Here is a 19,086-nt window from a genome sequence, read left to right on the forward strand (position 1 = left end):
AATTTAATATTTATTTTATAAAGCTGACATAACACTGATATCAAACCTAAAAAAAGAAAAAAAGGGTCCAAATAGATCAAATCTAGCAGTAGATACAGAGAATAATACATATGGCCAAGAAGGATTCATTCCAAGAATTTTTTTAAAAGAATGGCTTTAATTTATTTGAGTCAAATATCCTCAAAACATTTCAGGAGAAAAAAAAAATCCAACACATTATCTCCCCTGCTTTAAAAATCAAATCAAAATACTAAATCTTTTAGTAACTTATGAAGAGAAGCATATTTTATTAACATGAAAGTTTATATGTATGTATACACATAGAAAAATATACATAATATACATATGTATATTATATATAAATAACTGAAAAATCAGTCCATTATTTGATTGCTAAAAGCTACAAACATTACAGTATGTAGGAAAAATACAAGGATAGCCACTGCTTTAACAAAAATAGTGTTGTTCTTAAACGTTTTAGCCAGCATGATAAGAAAAAGTAATGAGATGAAAGGGCTTCTCAGGTGGCTCAGTGGTAAAGAAACCGCCTGTCAATGCAGGAGTTGAGAAGATCCCCTGGAGGAGGAAAGGGCAACGCATTCTAGTATCCTCCCATGGACAGAGGAACCTGGCAGGCTACAGTACATGGGGTTTCAAAGAGTCGGATGGACTGAGCACTCACATGTGCAATGAGATGAAAATAGAAAAGGAAAGAAGCAGTTATCACTATTGAAGATCACATGATGCAAGGAACCTCAGAGAATCAGCTGAAGGACTATTAAAATTAACAAAGCCTATTACAAATTACATTTGGTCCTTGAATAACACAGCTTTGAATTGTGTGGGTCCATTTACATGTGTGAATTCTTGTTGATAGTAACTACCAAAGAACTCAGAGAAGGCAATGGCACCCCACGCCAGTACTCTTGCCTGGAAAATCCCATGGATGGAGGAGCCTGGTGGGCTGCAGTCCATGGGGTCGCTAAGAGTAACTACATGATCAGCGTTGATTGAGTCTGCCAGTGGGGAACCCTGGATATAGAGAAACCTGTGATGTGAGGGCCAACTATAAATTAAAGGTGGATTTTTGGAGTGTTGGCCCCCTAACCTTTGTGTTGTTCAGGGATCAATTGTAAATATAATTTACAGATATCTAAAAAGCTTTTAGATATTATCAATAATCAAATCAGGGGGAAAACTCTCACCCACTAGATCCATGAAAACAGGAAATCATTCTTGGCTGATTTCCTAGTACCTAGAAGCAGTTACAGTGCAGAATAGGTACTCAATGAAAATTTGTAGACTACATGAATGAGCAAGTTCAGAATAACGACAAAAACACAAAATAAAAGGACCAAACTGAAATTTCACAAACAAATTCAAGTACTTAGAAGGATTTAGCATGTGATAAAAAATGGAATTTCAAACCACAGTAGGAAGGAATAGATTATTCCACAAATGACAATTGAGAATATTAATTGGTTGACTGTTTTAAAAAAGTAAAACATGAGTTGACTTCACACTACACATTAGAACAAATTATAGGTAGAATAGTTCAACATAATGAGACCACAAAAGAATTTGAAGATAGGGAAGGTTTTCCTAATTATACAAGCAAAGGTAGAAAGCTTAAGGGGAAAGATTTATAGTTTCTGCTACATAAAAACAAAAACAACCAGCATGTCAAAAATACCCTAAACAAAACAGTAAAAGACAATAAATGGGGACTACTTACCAAGTATTAATAACCTTTTTATATAAAGTGTGTTATAAAGCTCTAAGAAAAAGATGATCCATCAATAGGAAAAATTTTGAAAAGATGAAGATGCAAATAACAAGATGACCTACAAACTTACTCTAACCAATATTAAAGATGAAATTGGGCTGAGATTTCCCGCCCCCCCCCCCATCAAGTTGTCCACTGTTAGAACTAATGTCTGCTTATAGAAGGGCCCCAAAAGTGAGCACTCACACACTGCTAGTGGAAAAGATGGGTAATTTCTAGAAACTTACCCCAAATAATCAAAGATGAGCCAAACATTTATGCACAAGAATTTCTGTTCTATCATTTATGTTCCTTGACTTTAGCCTTACAAATTTAATATATAATTGTTATAAAAAATTAATCAATTCAAACTGTAGCCCTATACTATACATCTAGTTCTAGAACCTGCCTTTTTGAATTTAAAATTTTGAAGAAACCTTTATTTTTTGAAAATAGGTACACAGGCAGAAAGTGAAGAAGAACTAAAGAGCCTCTTGATGAAAGTGAAAGAGGAGAGTCAAAAAGTTGGCTTAAACCTCAACATTCAGAAAACTAAGATCGTGGCATTTGGTCCCATCACTTCATGGCAGATAGATGGGGAAACAGGGAAACAGTGGCTGACTTTATTTCTCTGGGCTCCAAAATCACTGTGGATGGTGATTGCAGCCATGAAATTAAAAGACGCTTACTCCTTGGGAGAAAAGCTATGACCAACCTAGACAGCATATTAAAAAGCAGCGATATTACTTTGTCAACAAAGGTCTGTCTAGTCAAGGCTATGGTTTTTCCGGTGGTCATGTATGGATGTGAGAGTGGACTATAAACGCTGAGTGCAGAAGAATTGATGCTTTTGAACTGTGGTGCTGGAGAAGACTCTTGAGAGTCCCTTGGACTGCGGGGAGATCCAACCAGTCCATCCGAAAGGAGATCAGTCCTGGGTGTTCATTGGATGGACTGATGTTGAAGCTGCAACTTCAATACTTTGGCCATCTGATGCGAAGAGCTGACTCATTTGAAAAGACCCTGATGCTGGGAAAGATTGAGGGCGGGAGAAGAAAGGGATGACAAAGGATGAGATGGTGATGAGATGGCATCACCAACTCAATGGACATGAGTTTGGGTAAACTCCAGGAGTTGGTGATGGACAGGGAGGCCTGGCGTGCTGCGGTTCATGGGGTCGCAAAGAGTCAGACATGACTGAGAGACTGGACTGAACTGAACATAGGAAATCATTATATTCATATATTAAAAAACCTATGTAAGGAATCGCCTTAAAAAAATTATAACTGTGGTACTGCCAACTTGTCACTGTTATAAACAAGTCAACAACCACCATCATTTACATTTTTCTCTGTACTTTCAGGTAAGTATTTATATAAGTATAATATAAATATATATATCAAAAAGTGAAATCAATGACCCAAATTATACCCACTTAAAATTGATAGCAATTGCCACATTGACTTCCAAGAAAAGTTGTATCCATTTATATTCCCAATAACAGTGTGTGGATTATTCATAACAGTGAGAAATAAGAAGAATCTATATGGTCAAAGGATTTCAAAATTATAGTGAACACAATCAAGGGATTATTTTTCCCAGCTACTATGGATGATGTTATGGAAGAATATTTAATGACATAAAAGCTTTATTATAAAAGATTTTTAAGTTAAAAAGCAAATAAATTAAACAGTGTGAGTCCCTCAGAATTCATACAAGCTTTTACAGAATTTTTTTTTTCAGAATATTTATTGATCTATACATTTATCTGAAGGCTTCTCAGGTGGCCCAGTGGTAAAAATCCCCCAGCCAATGCAAAGAGACACAGGAGATGCCAGTTCAATCCCTGGGTGGGGAAGATCTCCTGGAGGAAGAAATGGCAACCCACTCCAGTATTCTTGCCTGGAAAATCCCATGGACAGAGGAGCCTGGTAAGCTACAGTCCATGGGGTCGCAGAGTCAGACACAAATAAGCATGCATGCACACACACATACTTTCATCCATCAGACTGTGCAACAGAATGTTAATCATAGTTATCTTTGGGTGGTAGAATTACAGGCCATTAAAATACATTTTCTCTTACGCTTTCCTAAATTTTCTATGTTCCAGAGGAAAAAATATGCTTTTGCAGTCTAAAACAAATCATCATCTACTAAAAAACAATAAAACACTATCTGAAAACAAGTTGCATCCAAGCATTTATATGCAACCAACCTTGATGATCACAATAAGGAGCGTTTCAGGATAAATGTCACCTGCCCAGCCAAGTGTTTGCCAACTGAGTCTATGCTTGGAGTATTCAGCACAGGGCATCCCAAGGAGTCATCAAATGCTCACTGGTCTCCCTGGAAGGTCAGCCTGTGCTCCGGGTGCCAAGGGCAAAGATGAAGACCCAGGGGTTCTGCCCTCCAGAAGCCCTCAAACCAGCAGGGAAGAGGGGGCAAGCACCAACCCACATGAATTCAAGACAGGACATGGAGGTGTATCAAGGTTCCCTGCCAGAAAAGTCAACAATGTCAAAAATTAAAACCAAAAGAGGAGAGGCAATTTCCACAAAGTTATACAAGCTTGTTACACAAAGAGTTATGAGTCAAATCCCTCCTTGAGGAAGCCCTAACCAGCTACAAGTACTTCACAAACATAAGTGGGGAAAACTGAAAGATTTTCAAGGTTAAGGACAGCAAACTGTTAAAGCCAAAAGTACTGGGCATGTAATACACCAGGCTAGTGTGTGTTAGTTGCTCAGTCGTGTCTGACTCTTTGTGACCCCAGAGACTGTAGCCTGTCAGGCTCCTCCATCCATGAGATTTCCCAGGCAAGAATACTGGAATGGATTGTCATTTCCATCTTCTGGGGATCTTCCTGACCCGGGAACTGAACCCAAGTCTCCCATCTTGCAGATGCTCTTTACTCCCTGAGCCATCAGGGAATCCAAAAGAAAAAGAAAAGTGAAGAAAAAGTTTGTTTCCTCTGACTTAAGAGAAAGAAAGTACTAGCAAATGCATACAATTCGATTTCAATGAAATTCCAACTTTTTCTAAGCCCAGATAACAACTATTTAAGTCATATTTAACCCAACTAATTCATAACGCTTCAAAAGAATTTACCCACATTTTTAGAATTGGTCTGAAGGGAAACATACATTTATGCTTGAAATGAAGAGTTCCTAAGAAATGGTTCTAGTAGCCTAGATTTCTGGCTCCTTTCCTGATTCTACAAAAGGATTTTTATATTTAACATTTCACAGATTTAAAAAAATGCAAAACAAAGTCACCATACAAGTGCCCCAATCCACTATCTAGGAGCAATCTGAAACATACTAGCTTTAGCATAGAATTAAGTTTATGCTTTAAATGAGACGATGAAAAACATTTGAAATGGCAGGAAAACAATGGTCGATTTTTGGTGATCAACCCAAAGAAAAGCATGACATGATTAGCGTTGGTCTGCTGGAGTTTAATACTGAGTTGATCATCACATTTTCCACAGGTAAAGTACAAGAACATGTAGACAGTTAAGAGTTCTCAGCATGACTTCTAACTCAGCTCTGGTCAACAGGACAGGCAGAAGTGCCTTTAATGATGCTCATAAACGCACAGCAGCATTTATAACACCAAACATACTTCAGACAAAAGACACCTGGTGAAGTGAGACGCTTCCCTAACCGCACTGACTGTACAGCTATGGGTCTCAAAGGGTCCTTTTCCTCTCTTCCCCACCAGCAGCAGTCACAAGCCACACGGGGAACTCTCATTAGGCGGGCACACTTGCCCACCTCCTACCCAGCCAACAGGGTACCAAGTCCTCCAAGTGGTTACGATTTGAGGGTACTGCTGTGGAAGAGACTACAGAGGTTTTGAGGGAGAAGCAGGCACAAGACGCCCAGTTCGTTAGGCCAGTTCCATTCTGGCTGACCCAGTCTCCACTTCCCACTGCCTGTCCCTTTTAGCCAGCAGCCCAAAGAGCAGGGCCCTGTTCAAAGTATACTTTCAAAAGGTCTTTAGAGATAGGTCTAATGGAAAAACCATCTATTTTCCGTATGTTACCACGGAACATGAAGCATCATTTACTCCTATAAGAAAGGTCCTCTTTGCAGGGGACACTGAGTATTTGCAGAAAGATTTTCACTTTATCCTAGGAAACCAAATTTTGGAAAAGTAAATACAGGAAACTCAGCCCTCTAAGTCTTCCATATACACCTTTACAGCCCTTGTTCACAGTGAACTTTCCCTAATTATGACTGTCCAATAAGGAAAACATGTGTCCTGGGCAAAGCTCCACTGTTCACTCTGAAAGACATCATTTCTATGTAATGGAGAAGAGAACCAGCTTACTTCATGCCCCCTGCTGGTCCCTCTGCCCCAAATCCACTGGGAAGCTGACTCGCTTCCTCTCTCCCCATCCTTCATGGCATTTTGTGTCCGGGAACATGCTTCTTTAGTCTACATCTAGTCTTACTTCTGAGAGCTGCCATAAAAGTAATAATGTTTATTTCTGGATTATAAGATATATTACAAAATCAATGTCATTTTGTGTGTAGCCCTTTAAAGTTTATAAGTAGCTTCCATATTTACCATCTCATTTGATTCTCATAACAACCCACTGTGTAGAGGTGTGTAGAGTTTCCACTTTACAGATAAGGAAACTAGAACTTAGTGCTGACTTCAATAAACAACTGACCACTGAACAGTAAGGAGGAAATAAAATATTTGCATCAAAAACTAAAGAATTCACTAGGTTCAAGAGAACTCCCAAACTTTCTTGAATTTGTCATCTGCCAAAAGAGATTTGCTAAAATCTCTAAGGTTTTTAGTGTAGGTAGTATTTTCTGTCTTAGGAAGGGTGAGAAACTGGGAGATAAGTACGACAAACTCTCTCAGTTACGGAATGGACATACCTGCAATGATATCTGGAATTCTATGAAGTTCAAAGTGACAATGATGATGACTGACTAAACGCTTACTATGTGTCAGGCACCATTTGAGGTTCATTAATTATATTCAATGATCCTATTAATATCACTGTTCTCTAGATGAAGAAAACTAGGTACAAGCTAAGTAACTTGCCCAAAATTACACATCTTGCTCCCTTAAGGACAGCAGGATGACCTGGGATTAGAGGAGCCAAGACCCTATGCAGTTTGCCCAGCTAATGAGGGGAGCCTGACATGAGAGGGCAGCCGCCACAGGAACCCAGATTAAGTTCCCAATGTTGCACTGAATTAAGTCTCCACACACTCTCCACCAAAACACCAATCAAGTAATCAGAAGAATCAACAGGGAATCCTAACAGTTCCTTCTTAGATTGTCCCCACGGACATGGGGGAAGAAGGGGAAAGACCTCATTTTTCTAGATCTTGATTATTGACAGAATACTGGCTGATTGGCCTAGAACTGCCTTCAACTAATTTAGGAAAAATTAGAGAGGAAAGCAACTCTGGAGGAAATGTGCAGAATAAAGATGCATGTGGCACTGATGGGTACTCAGCAATCTAGTGGAAAGTGAGGTGGGAGGCAGAAATTGTAGTCAATGCTCAGAACTAATGGCTAATATATATATATATATATATATATATATATATGAAGGAATCCTCACTGGTGTAAATTACTCTTGCCTTTTTTTTCCTCTACTTTTTTCATTTGCTCATTGCTTGGAACTGTATAGGCGAGTTGATCAGTCTTTGTAAGTTTATACACTCTTTTGTTAAGGAAAGAAACAAAGATTAAGTTGAACTCCGGCAAAAGAGAAAAATTCCATGATGAATGAATGCAGTCTTCATGGGCAAGTCCTATGCTGGGCAGGCAGGAGCCGCTTTACAAAGCTTCCTCGAATTTGCTTGCTTTCATTGTTTCTTGCTTCATTGTTCACTGAATAACCTGAGACTGCCCTGAGATCCTGTGAATCCGAAAGAAAACCCTGTTTAAAGCAAGTTCCAGGGTATTCATCCATCTCTCCTGGAGAAAAAGTCCCCAGTCCAGGAGATGGGAGCACAGTGACCACAGTAAGTTGCCTTTTAATATCAACATTCCTTCTACACTCATAATTCTGACCCAGCTACCTACTGAGGGCCTATGTGCTTCACTTCCCCCGTCCATAAACTGGGGATGGTAATACCTTCTTCATCATCAGGTTGGTGTGAAATTAACTAAGCTGATACACATACTCTGAACAGTACCTGGCACAGAGTAGGTGCTCAAATAGTGTTAGGTTATTATTATTACTTTCAGCATTTGCAAACAACATCATAATAGGGACCCGAATACAGGAGACTTCTACTGTATTGGTAATGTTTAACTGCTTTTAAAAAAAAATCTAAAATTAGAACTATCAATACAAAATATAAAAAGGCTTGCGAAAAGGGGGAAAAAAAAAAAAGCCACTCGGAGTCATGCCACCTGTTGGTGAGTTTCAGGTGAGGGTACACCTCGGAGCTGCTGTGGAATCCGGTTCCACGGCTGCCGCGTATTTCCCTTAGATGATGCCTCCACTTCTTAATCAGCGTTTCATTACGGGCGGGTCCGTGAACCCCCTGAAACTGTACACGGAACTGGGTGGGGCTGAGGCCCTGGGCATTTGGTGGAGGGATGGGGGGGGTGGTGGGAAGGGGAACGGTTCCATAGCTTTCCTCAAGCTCTAATAAATCATCTTGTAGCAAGCAACTTGCTTTACAGAGGAGACAGCGACTGAACAATTCACTTCACGGAAGCTAGGCAATGACCGGGACACCTGGGCTGTTAATCTGTTCTCTCAACACCAGAGAGACCCGGCGCCGCAAGGGGCAAGAGCCGGCCGGGCAGTGACCTTCACCTTTGAAAAACTCACCGGCTCCCCACACCCGGCCCAGGTTTGCCCGGCTTAACTTCCCCTCCCTTCCCCCATCCCTCGTTCTCTTCCAAGAACAAACTCAAAGGAAACTGGCAGCACTCCGTCTAGGGTTTCACTCCTGCCCTCGGCTGACACTTAAACCACTTCTCCCAGAGAAGTTAATCAAAAGAACAATTAATCCGCGCAAAAATCCAAAACCCACCCCAAAGCTCCAGAACTCGCAAAGTTAGAAGATCGAGGCGCCGCTGCTGCTGATGAACATCTGCGGGTCGCTGGGGCTCAGGGGTAGGCAGAGAGCACGAAAAGGAAGCAGCCAAGGTCTGGCCGGAGGGTCGACCCCGGCCACCCTCTCCAATTCTACGCGCTTCATACGCGGGTGAAGACTGGCTTGGAAGCAGCCAGGTAAGCAGGTAGGTGTTGGCAAGTGTACGAGCCGCGGCGGATTAAAGTTCAAGCGCGTTCACACACCGCTCCCCCTTCCCTGGCGGGCGTTCTCACGCACCGCCCGCCGGCCACTTTCCGGGGAACGGCTGAGCGCTCGACCGTCCCCCTCTTCGGAACAGGCTCCCCAAATCCCTAGTAGGCACAGGTGATTCCCCTTGCCTCCTAGCTTGCAAGCCTCGAAAAGCATTCGCCTCCTCTCCTCTCCTACGCGAGCGCAGAACACCCCGAGACAGAGAAACGGAGGAAACAAGGGGAAAGCAGGGTGTCCCGGAGGGCAGGTGGCGCCGGGCGCGCCACAGGCAGCGTACGTACCCAGCGCGAAGAGGGCGAGCTGTCCAGCCGAGGTGACCATTTTACGGGCGGCGGGCGGCAGGCGCTCCAGCCTCCTGCCCTACCTGCGGTGCCCGAGTGGCGAAGCGGCGCCGCGGTGCGGGGGAAAAAGGCGCCGGCGAGGCAGGGCCAGCCCCCGGCGCGGGCGGGCGGAGGGAGGACCGCGCGCCTCTGCTGGCACTCGCGCCGCCGCGCCGCCGGCCGGGCGGAAATGGGAAGGCGGTTACCGTCACCTCCGCCACTCGGCGACCGGGCGCGGCGGACCACCCTCCCGCCCCGGTGGGGGTGCCCCCCTGAGGGCACGGGGTGGGGTGGGGCTGGGGCGGGGACGCGGCGCGCACCGTGCGGGGCGCGGGCGGCGGGGTGGGGCGGCGCGGGAATCTCGGAGCCCGCCGAGCCAGCCGGGCATCCAGGCCGAGGGAAAGGCAGGAAGCGCCCGGTTTCAGACACCACCCTCAGACTAGCCGCTCAGATCCGAGCCCGAGCGGCCGGGCGCAGCGGCTGCTTCCAGGATCTCCGCGCAGGAGAGGAGCCGCCCCAGCGTCTGTCACTTGCGCCGACGGCCGCTGCCGAGGGCTCTCCCGGGCAAGGAACTGGGACGCGGCCCGGAAGGGGACCTGCGAGCTTCGCCTGCCCTTGCCAAGACGTGGCTCAGGGAAAGTGCGCCCCACGATCGAACAAATTCAACCAGATTCCCCACCTGCGCCCCCATCCGAGAGAACACTGGATTCTCCGGATGCCTCCCGCCTGGAGCACGGCCACCCCCAAGTTCTCAAGCCGACACGTTGTGAAGATCGGTAGACCTTCGTATACCTGGTCTGGTGCTGATGATGAAGATGGGTCACCTGGTATTCCATCACCACCGGTACCCTAGACCACCCCACCCCATCCTGCCACAGTCAGCGGAGACCAAGAACAAGGTCGCATGCAGCCACGTGTCTGAGAGAGGGCTGAGTGGGCTGGAGCTACCTGAATGGTTTTTTTCAAGGATTTGTGGCCTTTAGCTGGCCCCAGGTGCTGGAATTTGGAGAAGTTAGAGAGGCAGAGGGAAGACTTTCTGGGTAGAGAAAGGAAGAATCATAGGTTCCCTGGGGACCATGCATGGGCGACAGTGTGCTCCAGAGAGGCAGTGATCCGTGTATTCTCCAGATGCCCCCAGCTCAGGGATTAGTTCAGTTCAGTCACTCAGTCGTGTCTGACTCTGGGACCCCATGGACTGCAGCACGCCAGGCCTCCCTGTCCATCACCAACTCCCAGAGTTTACTCAAACTCATGTCCATTGAGTCGGTGATGCCATCCAACCACCTCATCCTCTATCTGTCCCCTTCTCCTCCTGCCCTCAGTCTTTCCCAGCATCAGGGTCTTTTCACATGAGTCAGCTCTTTGCATCAGGTGGCCAAATATTGGAGTTTGAGCTTCAACATCAGTCCTTCCAATGAACACCCAGGACTGATCTCCTTTAGAATGGACTGGTTGGATTTCCTTGCAGTCCAAGGGACTCTCAAGTGTCTTCTCCAACACCACAGTTCAAAAGCATCAATCCTTCGGTGCTCAGCTTTCTTTATAGTCCAACTCTCACATCCATACATGACCACTGGAAAAAACATAACCTTGACTAGATGGACATTTGTTGGCAAAGTAATATCTCTGCTTTTTAATATACTATCTAGGTTGGTCATAACTTTCCTTCCAAGGAGTAAGCGTCTTTTAATTTCATGGCTGCAGTCACAATCTGCAGTGATTTTGGAGCCCCCCAAAATAAAGTCTGCCACTCTTTCCACTGTTTTCCCATCTATTTGCCATGAAGTGATGGGACTGGATGCCATGATCTTAGCTTTCTGAATGTTGATCTTTAAGCCAACTTTTTTACTCTCCTCTTTCACTTTCATCAAGAGGCTCTTTAGTTCTTCTTTGCTTTCTGCCATAAGGGTGGTGTCATCTACGTATCCAATCCCTCTACCCTACCTCCTCAGGGTAGACCCACTCTCCTTGAAGGGGAAGAGGGCAAAATCGCTTGCTGTTCCCTTGGCCCAAGGCTCAGACTCTCAGAGCTGGTGTTTATTTCATTGGAGATAGGAGAAGGCAATGGCACCTACTCTAGTACTCTTGCCTGGAAAATCCTGTGGACGGAGGAGCCTGATGGGCTGCAGTCCATGGAGTCATTAAGAGTCGGACACGACTGAGTGACTTCACTTTTACTTTTCACTTTCATGCATTGGAGAAGGAAATGGCAACCCACTCCAGTGTTCTTGCCTGGAGAATCCCAGGGACAGTGGAGTCTGGTGGGCTGCTGTCTATGGGGTCGCACAGAGTGGGACACGACTGAAGTGATTTAGTAGCAGCAGCAGCATAGGAGATCAGGGGCCTAGTTTCAAATAGGAAGCAGCAGGCCACTGGCCTCAACGTTTGAGCAGGAAATACCAGTGTAGAAAAGGATTTTGGGAAACAGTGTAGATTTACTTTGAGAAACCATTCCTTGTAATACATTTGTTGAAGGGTGCTTTGCTGCTTTTCCAACTCAGTGACCGATGGTGAGGGTTGAAGTCCTGGGGTCCATCTTTTCCTAAGTGCACATCTCTGCATGCACAGGACGCACACACTGCCTTTGGTGAGCGGTGCCTGACTCCCTTCAGCATCTGTGTCTTCACCCTTCAGACTGTTCTTACCTGTGCCTGTGGCTCTTCTGTCTCCTTCCTAGGCTAGCCTGCCTTGGCTACAGGAGGAAAGAAACCAAGTATTCTCCACATCCTTCTCCTGTTCCTCAGGACCCTCAGCTCGGGCTGGAGAATTGACCTGTCCCCTTGTTTCCTGCTGGGACGCACACTTCAAGTTCAGAGTCAGGTTCAGCAGTTTCCCCTCCTCTGCCCTCTGCCTGCACATCAAGTCATGGCTTCAGGGAAGTAGCAGCAGAATCAAGACAATGAGCTTGTCCCCTTCCTGACGGTAAAATTTTTAAATCAAGAGATAATTTGATACCTTGCAGCCTAAAGAGGACCCAAATCAAAGGACATTCTAATGCTTGGAAATCATTGATTCTTCCCCAAAATTTTCAATAGCCAGTTCATATCTGTAGTTTTATCAACCTTCCAACTCATACAAGTCAAACAGATAATCAAGTGTTGAAGTTTTTTTCTAAATACCCACACCATTTTTTGTAAACTGAAAAATGATTTTTGAACATTTATAGGGCTAGGAGGAAACCCAATATACTAAAATATTAACATTCTGACTTGGGCATCTTATATATCTCATTTAATCTTTACAACAACCCTATGAGATAAGAGTCCATCCTCCTTTTATATGAAAACAATTGAGCTGGTTCCAGGGCCTCTGCATTGGGCTCTGTGCTATGCTGCCTCAGTTCCTATGTTTTTAACAAGGATAATACTGAACTCATTGGGTGATACAAGGACTAAATGGAAGAATTTACTTGCATGTTTAGCACATTATTTAATATCAACGAATATCACTATTGTTTAAAGAAAAACTCTTTGTGAATATAACTTTCCCCTCTCTCAGTGTTCTACCATTACCTTTTTTTAAAAAACAAAACATTTCCATATCAGTTCCTTTGCTGGTGCACATGTACACCTTCCTACAGAGGATAGTTTCAAAGTAAGTCAGAAGCTATGAATCTTTTTCTCTACCTGTGGTGTGAGAGGAATCAGAAAAAAAATTACAGAATATGATTTAGAGGGAGGATGTCATTTTCCCTTGAGGATGCTGTGATGTTTTTGTATTTTAGCAGTATGGCACTCCAAGCTGACTGGAATTCCCCTGGAATCTCCGTAGATAGGCCACTGTGGTCCTTTGCCTACAAGTGCTATAGCTATCTCCCATGGCCACTGAAGGTCCCATTTCTGTGTGTGAGGAGCCTGACCAGTGTGTGGCCTTCCTGCTAGGATGATGTCTGGGCTGCCTCTGAACACTTGATTCGGCTGGCCTTGGACTCAAGGATGATCCCTCTGTAATGAGCCAGTCGCGGCCTCTCCTCCCCATGCAAACAGGAGAACCGCAGTGTGTTCTACTCAGAGGCTAGTACCACCCCACTGTCCGTTTCCCCTGCCCTTTCTTCTACCTGCTTATTACAGAGAGTGTGTTTAAAGAGCCTCCTTCTTCACTGTAATCAGCCTCCCCCTCCTTCCGGATTCATTTGTGGAAGTGATTGTGGGGCCGCAAGCACCAGTCTTCCCTGAATGATTCAGGCCAGCAGAGCCCGCTGTTCCGATTGGCAATTACCCAGATATTAGTGAGTAAACAGCCCAGGCATTCTCAGGGAGGAAGCACAGTCATGGGCCACTGCCTTGAAGGAATTACAGTTCCTGCAGACAAGCCTCAGAAAGCAGTGAGCAGAGACGGCTTCAGGTGACTGCAGGAGCTGCCTTGGTGGCAGCAGTGAACAGGGGGACTCAGAGGGGAAAGAGAAAGGGTGCCTGACTCAGTAAGATGTCAAAGATCTGATGTCATCTGTGTAGGAGAGAGAGAGAGGTTTTGTAAAGGACTCTGGAGAGCTGTGTTTGGGCAGAATGAGATTTTAATGTGTTAAGGGATTTAGAAAAGAAATCTAATCCAAAGTAAGGTATTGTTCCAGTACCAGTCCCCTGTGAAACCTCAGCTATTAGTGTATTCCTTATCTCCAGCCAAAAGAAAAAGCTGGAAACCTTATGCTGAGTCCATTTTTACAGTTTTCATCACCAGTGTAACGGGGGAGGTAATAAGCCGTCAGAGATGTTTCCTTTGTTCTCAACCACCTGAGGGGTTTTCATGCTGGTGTTGTCCAAAGATTGGTCTGACCTTCTGCTTAACATCTTCCACTCCCCTGCTCTCAGATCTACCTTGGGAATTCACATTCAAGTTGTATATTCAGCTTGAATCCTTCCTTCCCAAAGGATATCACAGGATGGCTCTAAAACCCAGTATTGAAGTCTGGAGGTTGATGCTTCCATGGGTGGTCCAAGCAGCTCCAAGATGACAAGGTACTAGTTAGAGTATCCAAGACTCAGAGTTACTGGATGGCTGCTACAACTAAAATAATCTCCTTATACAGTTCACAAGCTGCCTAGCTGACCAGCGTTCAGGAGAGGTACCCAGAGTATCAACATAGCTGATGTCAAACCATTCCATTAATCACAGTTGAAGGCAGAAGAGCTACACGTTTATAGCCACAGCATGCTAAAGACTGGGAAGATTGGCCCCCAAATCCTCAGGAGTGCCAGGGGGAAAGTTCTAAATCAAATGACCAGAAATCCTTAGGCAAGTGAAACTAATGATGATGGGAAAGGATAGTGATGACCAAGAGATGCGAAAGTGAGACAGGAAAAAGAAATGAGCAGAATTGAAGGAAGAAAAGTCAAAGAGAACTGCAAAGGGGGCTTAATATTTTTAGTGATGCATCAATCTGCCTGATAAACTCCAGAAATCCTCCCCACACTCAGAGGAAAAGGGAAAAAAAATATGAGGTAGAGAAAGACAAAGCCAGGATATCCAAAATATTTTTAATAGAGAGCCTAAAAAGGGAGCATATTGCTGATACAGAAGAAACTGTTCTTGTGCCCCAAGACAGGAGGGGTCAGCGATAAGAGGAGGGGGTATACATCCCATAGATCTATAAGGAGGGGCGCAGATTTTGAGATAATAAGGGCAAGGACAGGGTTCTATTCTGTGACATACATTTGAACCATCACATTGAACTTCTCAGCCTGCCTGTCTTCCAAACCCCCACTGAAACGGGCAAAGGCAAATAATGATGGGGGAGATCTGTCATTGTTCAAAACTGAAAAAAGATTCCACCCACATACCAGACATTTCAAGGAATTTCTCTAAGACAGCGCAGATGAGACCAGTTTGAGTGAAGGCTTTGACAACCTTCAATTCACCTCCCAGAAAAGAAAGGCATCTCTAGGGAGGCACCCCTGCTGGAACCCAGCAATGCTTCCAAGGTTGGTTGTGACAAAGGCTGTAGGAAAAAAAAAAAAAAGAATCACAGGAAAGTCAGGATGGGCAAATCTCCATCCTCTTGAAGCATCCAGGAAGTGTCCAGGTACTGGGGTGCACACAGGGCAGGGGTCCCATGGGGGCTCACATTTGATGCCTGGCACAGAGAGAACGTTGCCAAGTGGGGACAGTGGTTAGGGCAGCCACACAGGCTCCCAGCTAGTGTTACGTGGTCACACACACTCTTCAACATGCAGGTGAAATGCAGGGGCTCTTTCAGGAGTCCACAGACAACTGGTTCTTTTTTTCTTTCACCCATTCATTCCGCACATGTCCATGACAAGCCTGTTATGTTCCAGGCTCTGGGTTAGGCACTAAGGATTCAACAGTGGACAAGTTAAGTGCTCTCTTCATTGTGAAGCCAGGCAGGCAGAAGAATCAGGTAACCTCTGAAGGAAACATATCATCATCATGTTTGCTACATAAATGCCAAAATCAACAAACTAGTTGGCCTGGAAAATACACTGGGGGCAGGGAATGATTGTAACAAAATTCTTTTTTTATCCAGCTATCTCAGACAAGAAGCTATTAAAAAAAGAAAAAAGTAAACCATTCATGTTCCACTCTAATGGAAAAAATAAATAGACTGTACAGAAAATATTCAGTCAAGCAAATAAACTCAGTTATGTATAAGAAATAATGTAAAAGAATGTAAAGCAGTGACTGATTAAGCTGTATCAAAACTTATTGTTGAGACTTACTCCTGATTTTTAATATATTGTGGACTCACTGTTAGATCCCAATAGAGTGAACATTTTTCTTTTCTTCCTACTAACAGAATCCCAATTTTGTGTGATTGACAACAGGCTACGACCCAGAGGATGAAGCAAGACAATTCCTTGTCTGTTGATGGTTGCCTGAGGGCTGGGCATGTAACTAAGTTCTGGCCAATAAAATGTTAGGGAGAGTCTCCTATTAGGCTTCTTGGGAAGAAATTTGCTGCTGTTTCTTTTTCTTTTTAATTGAAGTATAGTTGATTTATAATATTATATTAGTTTCAGGTGTACAGCTTAGTGATTCAGTAATTTTGCAGGTTATACTACATTACAGGTTATTAGAAGATAGTGGTTTATAATTCCCTGTGCTGTGGCTTCCCTTGACTAGACAGACCTTAGTCGGCAAAGTAATGTCTCTGCTTTTGAATATGCTGTCTAGGTTGCTCATAACTTTTCTTCCAAGGAGTAAGCGTCTTTTAATTTCATGGCTACAGTCACCATCTGCAGTGATTTTGGAGCCCCCAAAAATAAAGTCTGACACTGTTTCCACTGTTTCCCCATCTATTTGCCATGAAGTGATGGGACCAGATGCCATGATGTTCGTTTTCTGAATGTTGAGCTTTAAGCCAATTTTTTCGCTCTCCTCTTTCACTTTCCTCAAGAGGCTTTTTAGCTCCTCTTCACTTTCTGCCATAAGGGTGGTGTCATCTGCATATCTGAGGTTATTGATATTTCTCCCGGCAATCTTTATTCCAGCTTGTGTTTCCAGCGTTTCTCATGATGTTCTCTGCATAGACGTTAAATAAGCAGGGTGACAATATACAGCCTTGACGTACTCCTTTTCCTATTTGGAACCACTCTGTTGTTCCACGTCCAGTTCTGACTGTTGCTTCCTGACCTGCATACAGATTTCTCAAGAGGCAAGTTATGTGGTCTGATATTCCCATCTCTTTCAGAATTTTCCACAGTTTATTCATGGGGTCACAAAGAGTCGGACACGACTGAGCGACTGAACTGAACTGAACTGATCTGATGGCTTCCCAGGTGGCGCTAGTGGTAAAGAACCCACCTACCCATGCAGGAGACACAAGAAGAGGGGGGTTGATTCCTGGGTCGGGAAGATCCCCTGAAGAGGGCATGGCAACTCACTTTAGTATTCTTGCCTGGAGAATCCCACGGACAGAGGAGTCTGGCAGGCTAAGGTCCATAGGGTCACAAAGAGTCGGACTTAACTGAAGCGACTTAGCACACACGGATGTAGCATATTCTTTTTGCTTATCTATTTTACACATAGGAGCTTGTATCTGTTAATCCTATACCCCTAATTTGTCCTTCCCCTCTTCCCTTTCCTCTTTGGTAACCACAAGTTTATTTTCTGTATCTATGAATTTGCTTCTATTTTGCATATACATTCATTTGTATTTTTTAAGACTCTACATATATATGATATCACAGTATTTTCTTTCTCTGACTTATTTCACTAAGCATAATATTCTCTGGGTCCATCCTCATTGCTACAAGTGGCAAATTTTCATTCTTTTTATAGATGAGTAATATTCCATTGTATGTGTTTATATATATATGTACACAAATACATACATATATACAAGATATGGTATGTATGTGTATGTGTGCATATATATATATACACACACACACTACATACATACATATATATATATGCATGGAAATGATTCTATACTGTTGGTGGAAATGTAAATTGGCGCAGCCATTATGGAAAACATATATATCTATGCACACACACACACACACACACACATACACCACTTCTTAATCCAACCTGAACACTAAGGAGCAAGTATCTTTTCAAACCAGTGTTTTAGGTTTTTTTTGCAGATAAACACTCAGGAGTGGAATTGCTGGATCATATGGTAGTTCTATTTTTAGTTTTCTGAGAAACCTCCATGCTGTTTTCCACAGTGGCTGCACCAATTTGCATTTCTACCAATAGTGTAGGAGGGTTCCCATTTTTCCACATCCTCTCCAACATTTGCTATTTGCAGTCATTTTAATGATAACCATTCGGACAGGTGTAAGGTGATATATTATTGTTGTTTTGAGTTGTACTTCTCTAATAATTAGTGATGTTGTGCATCTTTTCACGTGTCTATTGACCATCTATATGTCTTCTTTGGAAAAACATCTATTCAGGTCTTCTGCCTATTTTTTTGGATTGTGTTGTTTGTTTTTTGACATTGAATTGTATGAGCTCCTGTATATTTTGGATATTAATCCTTTGTCAGACACATCATTTGCAAATAATTTCTCCCATTCCATAGATTTTCTTTCCATTTTGTTTTTTATTCCCTTTGCTGTGCAAAAACCTTTTAAGTTTGATTAGGTCCCATTTGTTTATTTTATTTCTTTTTCCTTAGGAGGCCAATTCAACGAAATATTGCTATGGTTTATGTCAAAGAGTACTCTGCCTGTATTCTCTTCTAGGAGTTTTATGGTTTCCATTTTAGGTCTTTGAACCATTTTGAGTTTATTTTTGTATATGGTGTGAGGAAATGTTTTATGTGTGGTTGTCCAATTTTCCCAACACCACTTGTTGAAGAGACTTTCTTTTCTCCATTGTATATTCTTGCCTTCTTTATCGTAGATTAATTGACCATAGATGTGTGGGTTTGTTTCTGGGCTTTCTAGCCTGTTCCATTGATCTATGTGTTTTCGTGCCAGTACCATGCTTTTTTCATTACTGTAGCTTTTTAGTATAGTCTGAAGTCTGGAAGGTATAACCTCCAGACTTTGTTCTTTTTATCTCAAGATTGTTTTGGCTTGGGGCCTTTTGTGTGTCTGTATGGATTTTAAGATTATTTATTCTAGTTCTGTGAAAAATGTCATCAGTATTTTGATAGTTCAGTTCAGTTGCTCAGTCATGTCTGATTCTTTGTGACCCCATGGACTGCAGTGCGCCAGTTTTTTATTTTATAATAAAATAAATCCAGGAGATCTTCCCTGTCCCTCACCAACTCCTGGAGCTTGTTCAA

General features: G+C 43.4%; 1 protein-coding gene across 3 annotated transcripts in view; it reads right to left on the bottom strand.

Moving 5' to 3' along the window:
• Positions 1–9,445, bottom strand: part of TGFA (transforming growth factor alpha) — a 111,952-nt gene extending 102,507 nt beyond the window's left edge. For all 3 annotated transcript variants that reach the window (XM_060412327.1, XM_027966972.3, XM_060412326.1), the window contains exon 1: positions 9,348–9,445. In XM_060412327.1, the coding sequence (XP_060268310.1) occupies positions 9,348–9,387 (40 nt within the window). In that variant the 5' untranslated portion in view covers positions 9,388–9,445. The remainder of the gene's footprint in view (positions 1–9,347) is intronic.
• Between the last annotated feature and the right edge of the window lie 9,641 nt (positions 9,446–19,086).

This window comes from Ovis aries, chromosome 3 (assembly GCF_016772045.2).
Source record: "Ovis aries strain OAR_USU_Benz2616 breed Rambouillet chromosome 3, ARS-UI_Ramb_v3.0, whole genome shotgun sequence".
Lineage (NCBI taxonomy): Eukaryota > Metazoa > Chordata > Mammalia > Artiodactyla > Bovidae > Ovis > Ovis aries.